The sequence below is a fragment of the Microtus pennsylvanicus genome, chromosome 4, assembly GCF_037038515.1.
Source record: "Microtus pennsylvanicus isolate mMicPen1 chromosome 4, mMicPen1.hap1, whole genome shotgun sequence".
Taxonomy (NCBI): Eukaryota; Metazoa; Chordata; class Mammalia; order Rodentia; family Cricetidae; genus Microtus; species Microtus pennsylvanicus.
This window is the reverse complement of record NC_134582.1, coordinates 36,725,419-36,737,491: the sequence shown is the minus strand read 5'-3', so window position 1 is coordinate 36,737,491 and position 12,073 is coordinate 36,725,419. Positions and strand designations below refer to the sequence as shown.

At 42.8% G+C, this 12,073-nt stretch overlaps 1 protein-coding gene and 1 pseudogene across 1 annotated transcript in view; one reads left to right on the top strand and one right to left on the bottom strand.

Moving 5' to 3' along the window:
* The window catches only part of Lvrn (laeverin), a 56,218-nt gene extending 51,495 nt beyond the window's left edge, over positions 1 to 4,723 (top strand). The window contains exon 20 of the mRNA XM_075970850.1: positions 2,770 to 4,723. Within this exon, the coding sequence (XP_075826965.1) occupies positions 2,770 to 2,910 (141 nt within the window). The 3' untranslated portion in view covers positions 2,911 to 4,723. The remainder of the gene's footprint in view (positions 1 to 2,769) is intronic.
* Positions 4,724 to 5,906: 1,183 nt separating this feature from the next.
* LOC142848971 (galectin-1-like) lies at positions 5,907 to 6,393 on the bottom strand (annotated as a pseudogene).
* Between the last annotated feature and the right edge of the window lie 5,680 nt (positions 6,394 to 12,073).

Below are 12,073 nucleotides of genomic sequence, written 5' to 3'. Positions count from 1 at the left end.
TGTTCCCTCAAGTTGTCCTCCCCCCCTCTACTTCTCCCCTTCTTCTCCCATTCTGCCTTCCCTTCCCCCCTACACCATGCTCCCAATGTTCTCAGGAGATCTTGTTTATTTCCCATCCCAGGGGGATCTATGTTTGTTTCTCTTAGGGTTCTCCTTATTACTTAGCTTCTCTGGGGTCATGAACTATAGGCTCGTTATCCTTTGCTTTACAGATTGTATCCACTTATGGGTGAGTGGTTATAGGTATAGAGGCCACTATTTGAGGGCCCCGAGAAAATTATCAGAATAATCATCTTGTCTGGCATCTCCATCAGGGAATATTACTCCTGGTTGGGCATATAATAAAGATTAATTTCCTAGGGCAAAGGCGGCAAAGTCAACATTACAAAACTAAGGAGTGGAAATGCATCCTCTGCTAAGGGTGGAGAGATTGTTTCCTTGGGTGAGATAAACCCTTCAGAATCTGAAGTTCAGAGTCCTCAGCCTCAGTAGATCCCTCTCACACATCTCCATCCCAGGCTATAGGACCCTATTCCTTATGAATCAATGCCCTTACTTGAATTACTGATACCTCCCCAGACTGAATTTTTGTTGTGATTCGGCCAATTATATAACTAGGGTTTTGGTTTGATTTTTCTGCCACCTGAGTTCTATGGCTGCTGGAGAGAAGATTCTCTTCCAGGGCATGCTTAGCAACTTTCAGACTGGTCTGTGCATCTGGAGCCAGTCAACTGTAGCAATGAATTTATGTTTATCTATATCCAGGGATGCTATAAGTTGGTTAATTTGATCACAGAGTTATTTATTTTCTCTATCACTGTATCCTGAGATACAAGAAGTTGGCAAATTTTTATCATAAAACTCATTCTTTCCCTTGTCAGTTTATCCAGAGATGCTAAAAGCAACAACCCAGTATTATTATTTTCCTTTTTTTCCACAGGTTGTAAAAAGTTATATGTGTAGTAGATGTGAGTTCTAAAGTTTGTTCTGGATACTTAATAAAATTTGCCTTTATAATTCTGTTTCTCTAGAGCTACTCCCTTTGTTACTTCTGTCTTAATTACGTTTCTGTTGCCATGATAAGACATCATGGCTAAGGCAACCTACAGAAGACATTATTGGGGCTTGCTTACAGAGAATTGGAGTCCATGACTATCGTGGCAGGAAGCATGGCAGCAGGCAGCAGGCATGGCATTGGAGCAGTAGCTGAGAGCTTACATCTCAGTCTACAAGTACAGGCAGACAGACAGACAGAGAGAGAGAGAGAGAGAGAGAAAGAGAGAGAGAGAGAGAGAGAGAGAAAGAGAGAGAGAGAGAGAGAGAGAGAGAGAGAGAGAGAGAGAGAGAGCGCTAACAGGAAATGGCATGGGCTTTTAAAATCTCAAAGCCCACCCCTAGTGATGCATGTTCTCCAACAAGACCACACTACCTAATCCTTTCCAAACAGTTCTATCAACTGGAGACAAAGCATTCAGATTTGTGAGCCTATGAGGGCCATTCTCATTTAAATCACCACATTCCACTTCCTGGTTCCCACAGGCTCCTGGTCGTGCCATAATATAAAGTGCATTTAGCCCAACTTCCAAAGTCTCCATTGTCTTCTGAGACTCAAGGCATTCTCTTAGTTGTAATGTTTTGTAAAACCAAGAGGCAAATTATGTGATTCTGACATACAATGGCACAGAATATGTAGTTTCATTACAAAAGGAAGGAGTTGGAACATAGTGAAGAAAATACTGGATCAAAGAAAAACAGTAACCTGGCAGGGCAGACTCCAAATTCTGTAGCTCTATGCCCTTTCAGCTTTGCTGCCTACGACACACTTCTTACCCTTGGCCTAGCTCACTCCATGTCTGAAGGTCTCTTTGGCTCTGGCACCTCTCATCTCTTATAATTTCCATTGCAATCCAGGCCTCAGTTCCACAGCTTCACACAATGGCCTCTCAGTGTCTCTTGTCTTCTCGGGGACTACACGCAGGGTCGGCCCAGCCACACATTGAAGGCCTGACCTCCATGGCCTTCCTTAGCCATGGAGGAAGACTGGATGAGCCCTCTGTACGTGTATCCTTCACGACTCTAAACCCGGATCCACGTGGACAACACTGCCAAATTTGGCAGCTGGCTTGGCATAGAGCCTGGCCCCTTGAATCACATCTCCAGAACGCTACCATGCTCCACCTTTTCATGAGGGAATTAAATTCAGATTCCCATGCTCACAATTGGCCAACTGAGGTATTTTTCCGGCCCGGTCGGTACTGGTGTTTGCATATTAATTTTCTGAAACTTTACTGAATTGTTTATTCATTCAGATAAATAAAAGATGATGCCATCTACTGAAACATGCAGAAATGAAGGATAACATCTGTGAAGGCAGAGATAAGGTCCATCGGTATTGACCTCTGGAAGCTGCCAAGTTCCTTTGAAATTCCAAAGGAACTGTGTCTCTGTTCACAAACCTTGGGCAATGTCCAATACATAATCAGTAACAATTTTTTGAGAGCTATGATGTACTTCGGAAATAGAAAAATTAATAAAACCAAGTTCTTACTTCATTCAGCTGACATTTCATCCTCCTGGGGTATTATGGTCTTAATCACACTGTCTCGGTCACAGCTTTCCCAGGGACACATGATGGAGGTCTACATCGTTACTCCTTCCCAAACGCCATTGCCTCTTTGCAAAGTCATTTTGCTTTTTGCCGCGAACTCTGTTTTCTTTTGTACCAGTGAGAAGGTTGGTATCGCTGATCAGTTGTCTCTGCCCTTGTAGTTGCTGTGGTTCCTGGGAAACGTGTTGGACGAGCACCAGAAGATTGCGGCGCACGCCAAATTACAGGCAATAAAGACGGAGAATCTGAAAAACAAGAAGAGAATTGCCAGGATGGCTGAGTGGCTTTGGAAGAACACATAATTTGTGGCCACTTGCAGCATGCTTCTTGCATTTTATAATCTTGTTTGCTCACAGTTCTGTCTTCCATATTCCGTGACTCCGGAAAGCTGCATGTCTTCTTTACTTTGGTTATGTTTTTTCTACTTAGTCATGTCCTTCCTGTCTTCTCACCTTGCCCCAAGGAACAGTGATTGCTGAGGATTCTGTCAACACTGCCATGGATCTGGGCAAACTTCTGCTTCCCATCAAGCAATAAAGTCAAGTCAACAATTTTAAGTGCCTTTCCAAAACAACAGCAAACAACCCAAAACAGATTGACCTAGGAAAGGCTCGCTCATTTTGATGTGAAGGCCAGTGGAGCATTGAATCAGTGGCATTAATGGAGAATATATTCTAGTCAGATGGAAATCCAGGCCTGAAATAACTCTACGCCTTATTTAGTTTAAAAATAAAAGAACGATAGGACCACAACATGGCAGTGTAAAGAAAAGAGAAGCCAGAAATAATGAGACACTAGGAGACAGCACAACCAAAGAATGTCAAGTCTAACCAAGACTGGAGCCATGGACAATTTTAGGAGTCATAGCAAATGACTCCAAAGCAAAATAGTAGTAATAATAATAATAATAATGGTCTTCTTTTCCTTTCTCTCCCCTAAAGTGCCTACAACATTAGCTCCTACCTGGCTGTTACTTTCTTAGACGATGTCACAAAAGAATGAATGATTGTAGAATCTGCAGAGTGCCTTCAGTATCTGAAGGGGATGAAAGCTCTGCTTGGATGCTCTGTGCAGTCAGCTGTGGATGGATGCTCTTTAGTCAGAGTCCCTGAGGGAAAACAGTGATGTCAAGGACAGTAGCACCTTCAGACTAATCTTCTGGGCTCAGGAAGATCTCCAAATGAAAAGAACCGAATGTCAAGCCGGGGCACAGTTCTCGCCACACTCAGCAGAGCCAGTTCGGTTGGCCAAGCTGAAGCTACTTGCAATATGAAGCGCTGGACTTTCAAGAGTCACTGGCTATGACACATGCAAAGGGCTTAGTTTTGTTACACGCGATGGCAAACAGGACAAGGAAGCACACAGCTCCTGCTTCAGACACTGTGTATCTCATCCAGCCCCTTCTCCTCTACATTTTGTCGGCGTTTTTGCAGAATAAGGGTAAAAATCGCTTCTCTCCTATCTACCTCACAGTAGTATTGTAAAGATTAACAAACATTTTTTATCAATAAAAAGACTTCAGAACTTCCAGACAAGACTAGAAGCCTAGAATTTTGTTTCGTGTGACTTTATTAATGAGAGGAGTCACGGGAAAGACTATCTATCCCAGGAACGGAAAGGAAGACCATCGGGAATCAAGGATTTGACAGGACTGGTAAACAGCGCAGAGAAATGGAAAGGGATGGAAAGAAAAATAGGTCATGATCTGTGACTTCATGCATGTGCATGTCACAGGGCATACGCGTATTCAAAATTAGCACTACATAAACAGGAACATAAGTCATTGCACATCCAGATGTTTATTTGAAATTTGTCACATCTCACATTACTAAAATTTAAAATACCCTTTATATATGGCAAATGCCACATCAAGACACTGTGCTAATGACCCAACTTCTTCTACTCCATAGAAATGCCTGTGCTAACTCACACAACCAGTGAGGAACAGCTATAAACCCAGAAGACTTAATTATACAACACCTTGCATAGAGCTGTACGTCCGTGTGACTAGTGCAACTCAATGGATGCAAACAGGAACTCCTGAGCTGGGCGGCCATCTCCAGATCCCACGGCTTTGCCGCTCCCTTACCATCTTCCTTTTGGAGAAAATTTAAGCGGGTGAATAAAAGTTATTTTGATTTCTTTTAGAAAGTATTTTGTCTTTAATTGCGCACGTGTGTTTGGGGGGGGCGTTGTGTTTGTGTGTGTCTGTGTGTGAGTGAGTGTGTGAAACCTTCCTATCTTGGGCTGCACTACACTTTAATTCTCTTCATTTCTATTTCTATGGGAAAACAATAGCAGAGCCGAAGGCTTCCTCTCACTCTTCCCTTCCGCTCACGCCTAAACGAGCAGAATGAGATGCTACCATCACGTCTGCTTTCAGCCTGAAGAAAGTGGCCATTCTGACGAGAGCGTGGATCCTGGGCCTGGAAGCTCTTAAGTACACGCAGAGGAGGGAAGTGGCGCCACTAACTATGGGATTTGTAGGACATCTGGGGTTTCTACCCTGTGCACTGATGACACTGTCATTCAGAAATAGTCCCTTATTTTTAGCATATCTCACTTGAGATAAACATAGCTGTTAACACTCCGGCTTCTCAGGATTCTGTTGATAAATCTCAAACTCCGTTTATGAGGTCTTCCTAGGAATGCTCTGTCAGCGAGAAGAGGCAGCTCTGATCTTGTCACAAGGTGACAGTCTCCTTCATCCCCACCAGCTAAACCCAGAGTTTAGAGCAAATACATTCATTTTAGAAAGTAATTGAGAGACGAGTCTTGACCTACCTAATCACCAGTGGCGCAATGCAGCTGGCAGGTGATGTAATAGCCAGGAAAGACTGCCTTCTGCGGGTATCGTAGGATACACTGAGTATGCGCCGTACACGATTCTTACCACTTCAGCCTATCACTGCTAGGCAGTGCCCATCCCTGTCCATCCGAAAAACAAACCAAATTAATACTCTGTTCATTTGTTTTAATGAAGATATTTGAATTCTGGAGCTTTTAAGACAAATACTAGGGGCATAAAAAGCAAAAGAAAAAACAAGCAAAAACAATAAAACCCCAGACACAGCTCAATCTTCACACTAAAATCTCAGTGTCTCCACCTCTCAACTAATGTCCTAATTCTCCTGCTGGACTTGACAGAGCTGAGACTCTAGCTTGCACTGTAATTACACATCCTATAGAATCCCATAGAGCAGCCACAAAAATGCAGGACTGACTTTGCGGGGCTCCTAGGGAGCAGAGGCAGCTGCCTCTAGTGGTGTAGTGGTGGCTGGGAGCCAGCTGACAGGCTTCACGCATAGGCCACACACTTGACCCTGAAGTCACCATCTGCTTCCATGTTGTTGATGGCCTCTGTGTTGAGGTAGTTGGCGAATGTGAGGTCCATCTCGCAGCTTGACGGTTAGGTCATAACAGCTGAAACCGATGCACCCAACCATGATGCTCCCAGGCTGGAAGGGAAAGGCAGGTTCCTCACTCCCCCAGGCTCTGCTGTGCTTGCTGCTGCTCACAATGACATTGGTGTTCCCATGGGCATTGAAAAGAGTCGATGTGGAGGCTCAGGTTGTTGCTGTCTTTACCAGGGTTCAGCACATAGCTCTTGGCTTTGGAGGCCATCTTTCCACAAACCGTGAGGCACGAGGTTTAGGATTCAAGTTGCTGGTGACCAGACTGTTGGTCTTGACTAACAAAAGATTTCTAGATCCGCTGTTCCAGCTGTTTGAAGACTCTGGCTGAGAACTCAGGACATCTTGATGACTAAACCCCTTAGAGGTCATCTGGTCCTCTAATCAAGTCTTAGTCTATTTCATGTTGTTATAACATGTCCAAAACTTGTTATTTTTATAAATATGTGAGGTTTGTTTTGTTCACATTTTTGAAGACGTAACATTCATGATTGAGAGAGTTGAGATCAGGGTGTGTCTGGCTCTGAGTTTCTCGATAGTATATAAAACTGTCATTTCCCCACCCAAAGGCTGTCTCTTACTCTGAGGGATTCCATTTTACAAACAACAACTAAAATAATTTAAATAATAAGAAAGAGGCGCACAGGTTAGATGAAACTACTGTGCTATTCTACACAATGGACTTAAGCACAGGAAGGATTTGGTGTCTGTGCGGTCCTGAAACCAGCTCCCAAAAAATACTGCAGATGGCTGTATCTCACCATTACCCATATATCAACAAACCTCATATTGAAAGGTTAAAGATGACGATAGTACTGAGAAATCGGGGATCCCTTTGTGTATTTAGTTTCATTGAAAAGGACACAGGAGGAACCTTGAATATCATTTTATTAGATTTTGAGTGAAAATTATCAGAGTTAGCGAGCTGTGCCCTCAGCAGCTGACAAGAGATAGAGATGGAAAAGAGACAATCAGGCTTCTTGAGTTAGGGTCAGTGACAGCAGGTAGGTTCGGTGGTGGAGAGAGGAAGTGATGGTGCTGTCTTTAGAGGAAGAATGAGGACATCCAGGTGCCCAGGCAAGCGAACTTAGGAATTGGGCAGGTATCAAAGAAAGAAAAGGAATGGGGATGAAAAGTTGTGCCTTTTTGAGTTAGAACTCAGGAAGGTGGGCAGGCTTAGCAGTAAAGATATTCAAGCAACTAAACGAGGGGGGCGGGCGTCTGGGATGGACAGGTGTATGGTCTCACTAAAGGGATAATTACTCCTCCCATCTCCTTAGTTCGTCTTTGGGCCATTCCACTTTCTCCAGGGCTGGTCTCCTCAGGTGACTGACAGGCCAAGTTGGATGAACTCTTAAGGGGCAGTAGAAGTGTCTGTGCTGTTTGAGGGATTTGTCTCCAGGGTCACTCCAGGTCAGGAGAAGAACTTAGATTCCATTCTGTTGACCAGGAGGACGTAGCTTTCCATTAAGATGGGCTCAAAGAATCCCTGACACTTTTACCCTTTCGTATGGTATTGTAAATCTTGAGAAGGGACAATTCTAATGCTGCTCTTAAAGCTGCTGTGTTATCGGGTAAGTGGTGGTGGAATTCAAAGCTGATTGTTAAGGCCCAGCCTTCCTGGCCTCCAAGTCTTTGGTTCTTATCTAAACCCTGTAGTGACATTAGGTGACAGAACGGTCCTCCACATTGAGAGTCTCGATCCAGCCTAAGTGCAAACGCTTTTCTTGAGACTCTTTCAAATCAGTAAGGGTCTAGTTTGAAACTCAGAAGTCTGTCTGCTCTTTGACTGAGAGAGTTCCGTGTTAGGGACTAGCAATGGAGGGCAGAAACGGCCAGGACCAGCAGCGAGATGACTCCAAGCTAGGAGCCACGAGCAGCAGTTAGCTGTCCCAGTGACGGTGCCACAGGGAGAGAGCTGAGCCACCTCAGCTTCTCAAGGGTTCATGGGGATGTGGTCCAAACCCAGAGGAGAGAGTGAACTCCACTGCTCTGGTGAATTAGAGAATCAAAGACAAAGAAGGGGCCCTGGAGCTGCACTCAGACCTCTGAGAAGGGAGTGTCAGCAGTGGACACCCCTAGTCTGAAACTCTGAGGTGAAACCCAGCAAAATGGAATCTGACAGGGAAAGCGAGTGGGAAAGAAGAAAAAAAGAATCACCGCAGGGCAGAACTAAACTGGAAAGAAGCTTGAAGCAACCAGGAGAAAGCCTGCAAACCCTTGTCTTCCTCCAGCCTTTCTATGTCCCTTGGTGCCCCCTGCTGGCCGAGTTGGAAAAGTCAAAATATAGTTGGCCTTTTCAGTCCTTCCTTGCAACCTAAAGCAGAGACTGTGAAGTTTGGGTCTGGACCTGAGAGACAGTAGTTAGTCACGTGATACCACATATTTGGGTCACAGTGCTAGCAGAGGTGGAACACAGAAGAGATCTCACTGGCTCAGGTCACAGAGCCAGCGGAAGTGGGACACACAAGTGATCTCACAGGCTCAGGTCACAGTGCCAACAGAGGTGAAACACAGAAGGGCTTTCATTTGTCTGGTTTATTAATAAGTAAACATGGTAGTATCGTATGTTATGAAGTTTTGCCTCAACGTTTTTAATTCACACACATCTTTTTCTTGGCCAGAAATAAATGATGTCAGGCAGTAAACCTTGAGAATAGCAGGGAGAACCTTGTGTAGATGTGATCTGAGAAAGGAAAACTTTCGAAGAATAATTTTTAGAATAGCTAAATTTGGATTTGTTTTGAATTTATTTACTTTGGTATGTGTGCTTTATTGGCATCTATGCCCACATGCCAGAAGAGGGCATCAGATCCCATTTTTTCATAGTTGTGAGCCACCATGTGGTTGCTGGGAGGTTAACTCAGAACCTCTGGAAGAGTAGCCATGCTCTTAAATGCTGAGCCATCTCTCCAGTCCCCTATACTACATTATTTTGATATGTATGCGGCGCCTGAGAAGGTCATCAGAGGATATCAGGTGCCCTATAATTGAAGGGACAGGTGGTTATGAACCAAGTAGATGCTGAGACCTAAATTCAGGTTCTTTGTAAAAGCAGCAAGTGCTCTTAGCTATGGACCCATCTCTCCAGACTGTAAAAAGATTTTTATGTAATTGTATTTAAATAGGATGTTCTATGCACATTATTTAGAGTGAGTTTTGTGGGATTATTGATGTTATGCTATCAAATCGCTAATTGTAATGGATTAAAGTTGCATTTAAGAATTAGATTATGGAGAAAGCTGTCTAAGGATGTTTTGCTGTATAAATAAACCTCATATATAGATTTAGCCTAGGAACATGCTTGTGTTGCTCAAGAAAGCGTGAATGCCGAGATTTTTATAGTTTTTTTAAAGTCATATACAAGCATAAAATGTATCTAAATGGTGCCAAGATTACAGGTCAAAAACTTAGCATATCATAAACACTAATTTATTAGTCACTGTCAAATTGTTGAAAAGCATTTTTGTTGGATTTATGGGTAGATTTCAAGCAGACTTGCTGATGGTTTTCTTTAAGAGCATCTAATGACTTTGTCCTGCTTTTTTATGTTTTTCTATCTTTAATATGAAACTTCTCCAAGATTCCCTTTGTCTTACATGAGGATACTGTCTATGTAATATCCTGGCTTACAATAGATTCTCTTTTAAAGGTTTTGAATGCTACTTCTAATGTTTTTGTTTGGGTTTAGATTTTGAGACAGGGTCTCTATGTAGACTTGGCTGTCCTGGAGCTTGCTGGATAGACCAGACTGGCCTCGAACTCACAGAGGTCCTCCTGTACCACTATGTCCAGCTATTTATAATGTTTTTATATATGCACCCAGAAGGAAGCTGTTGTGATCTAGCTGCCCTCACTCCCCCTGACCGCAGTGGAACTTCCTTGTGGTCTGTAATTGACAGGGATGTTTGTGTTCTTTCTGGCCGGTGGTTTTCCACAGAAGCAGTAGAGGTATAAAAGGCTTTAGCTCAGGGAAAAATAAAGGTTGCTGTTCTCCCACCTGAAAAGAAGCCTCCGTGTCTCAATTCCAGCACACCACCACCACCACCAATCTCGGCATCCAGGCCGTGCCAGCAGTGCGGCAAGAAACAACTTTAAAATTTGTATTTTAATATTTTCCAAGATTAATGACACTTAGTAATAAGATATTCCCTTGTGAGAGTGAGTAGCAGCATGTAGCTACAATTCCTAATCAGTCCCATGATCACAAATGGGGAAAACTTGACAGTCTACAATATCCTCTTAGACATGACATGCAGGGGGTTACTTGTGTCTTTCCTTTCCTTTTTTTTTCTTTTCTTTCTTTTTTGGTAGTACTCCTAGTGGCCAAACCTAAGGACTTGTGCATGTTAGTCAAGTATACTACCACTAAGCTGCACCTGCGGTCTAACATGTATTTTGGACTTAAAATATCTTGAACTTTAGATGTGTTGGTTGGGAATTTTATCCAAAGTTGAAGAGTATTAGAACAGTTAATATATTTCATATGTTACTTTTTAAATTTACTATATGCACACATATATACATATATATGAGTAGGTGTGTAGGTGTGTGATGTATGTTTGTGTGGGTGCTATGTCACTCAATTTTACCTCATAATGTCTTCTTTATCCTTTTTTCATGACTTTATGTTTATTGTATGTACGTGTACCATGGTTTAATTAATCATCCTTCTATGTATGTATTCCAGTGTTTTGCAACATTAAGCTATAGGGTTGTGTGCCCTAGTGACTTTCTGTACAAGATGACCCATTGCCAGTTTGGGTCATCTTAGCCTTTTAATAAAACCCTGTGTTCGGCTATCATTCTTTGCCTCTGGATTTCCCTCTGCCTGGTTTGAAGCCCTTATTGCTTTTGAACTTGGTCAATCGTGTTTGATTTTCCTTGGTGTTTTTGTAGCATCTTGCATGGCAAAAGCAGCAAACTGTATCTTCTGCTGACTGCAAAAGAGAAACAATCCTTGGCCAAGGGGGTGTGCTTTTTGTAGAGTGTAACTGACTCTGGAAAAGTCTGGTGAGGTTTTCACCTGCTCTGAGTTTCATCAGTCCATAACTCGCAAAGTAGAGCACACTTTTAGTTACGCATATTTTACTCAGGAGTGCAACACTGTCTTAACACAAGTACAGGTCAAATACAGCCCATTCTGGAACCAGCTTAAGGTTTTGTCTGATGATTGCAAGCGTGTTTGGCCAATAATTTTGTTTTCCTTCCTTGCAGTCGAAGTCGTTAGGAATGAGATATTATTTTTTACCCTATAATTCATAAATGAACAGGGCCGGCCAGGGTAGTGGTTTTAATGACTCACGATATAATATCCAAGTCCTAGTGGCAGAAAATATAATCTTTAGAGGGTGGTAATTTAGGGATTAATGCATTTCTTAGACACAGCTATAAACATGGGTTAGTTTTCTCTTGAGACAATTGATTTTCTTTTTGAGATTTTTCATTAGAAATACATAAATACTGCAGCATTTATATTGGAATATAAAGTAGGCAGAGAGTAATTGGATGCTAATATTAAATGCTTAAAGCTGAGACTGTGTGATGTGGCTTAGAGCCAAGATGTGATTTTTGAGTAGTTGCTTATTTAGAATGGAAGAAAGGAGAGATGGGTTATGACTGTCTGTCCTTGGAGGACCTCAGAACTGACTCTGGTGAGACATCAAGGTAACACATCTCTGTTCCCCAGGTTCCACCTTCCCTCCTCCCCCAACCATGATTACACAAGCAACACTTGGGAGACTTTGATTTTTTTCCCTTGAGAGTTCTATGGTTTCCTAGCAAAACAAAGGAAAGAAGACAAAACAGTTTCTCTTTCTCTCCTGTGTTCCTTCTTTCTTTTCAACCTCCTGAAAGGTATGTGTGCTTCCGTTTTTCCAATTACTACTTTGGCGTGGTTAGGCCACCACGCTTAAGAGGCTGGGAACAATAAGCCTGGCAGGTCCTTTGAATAGAACGTCACTAATGATGCAGGTTAAATCAGAGGCAGAGAGAGCGGGCACACGCCAGGCACAGAACCACTGACTCTGAGTTCACACTGCCTAAGTTCTGT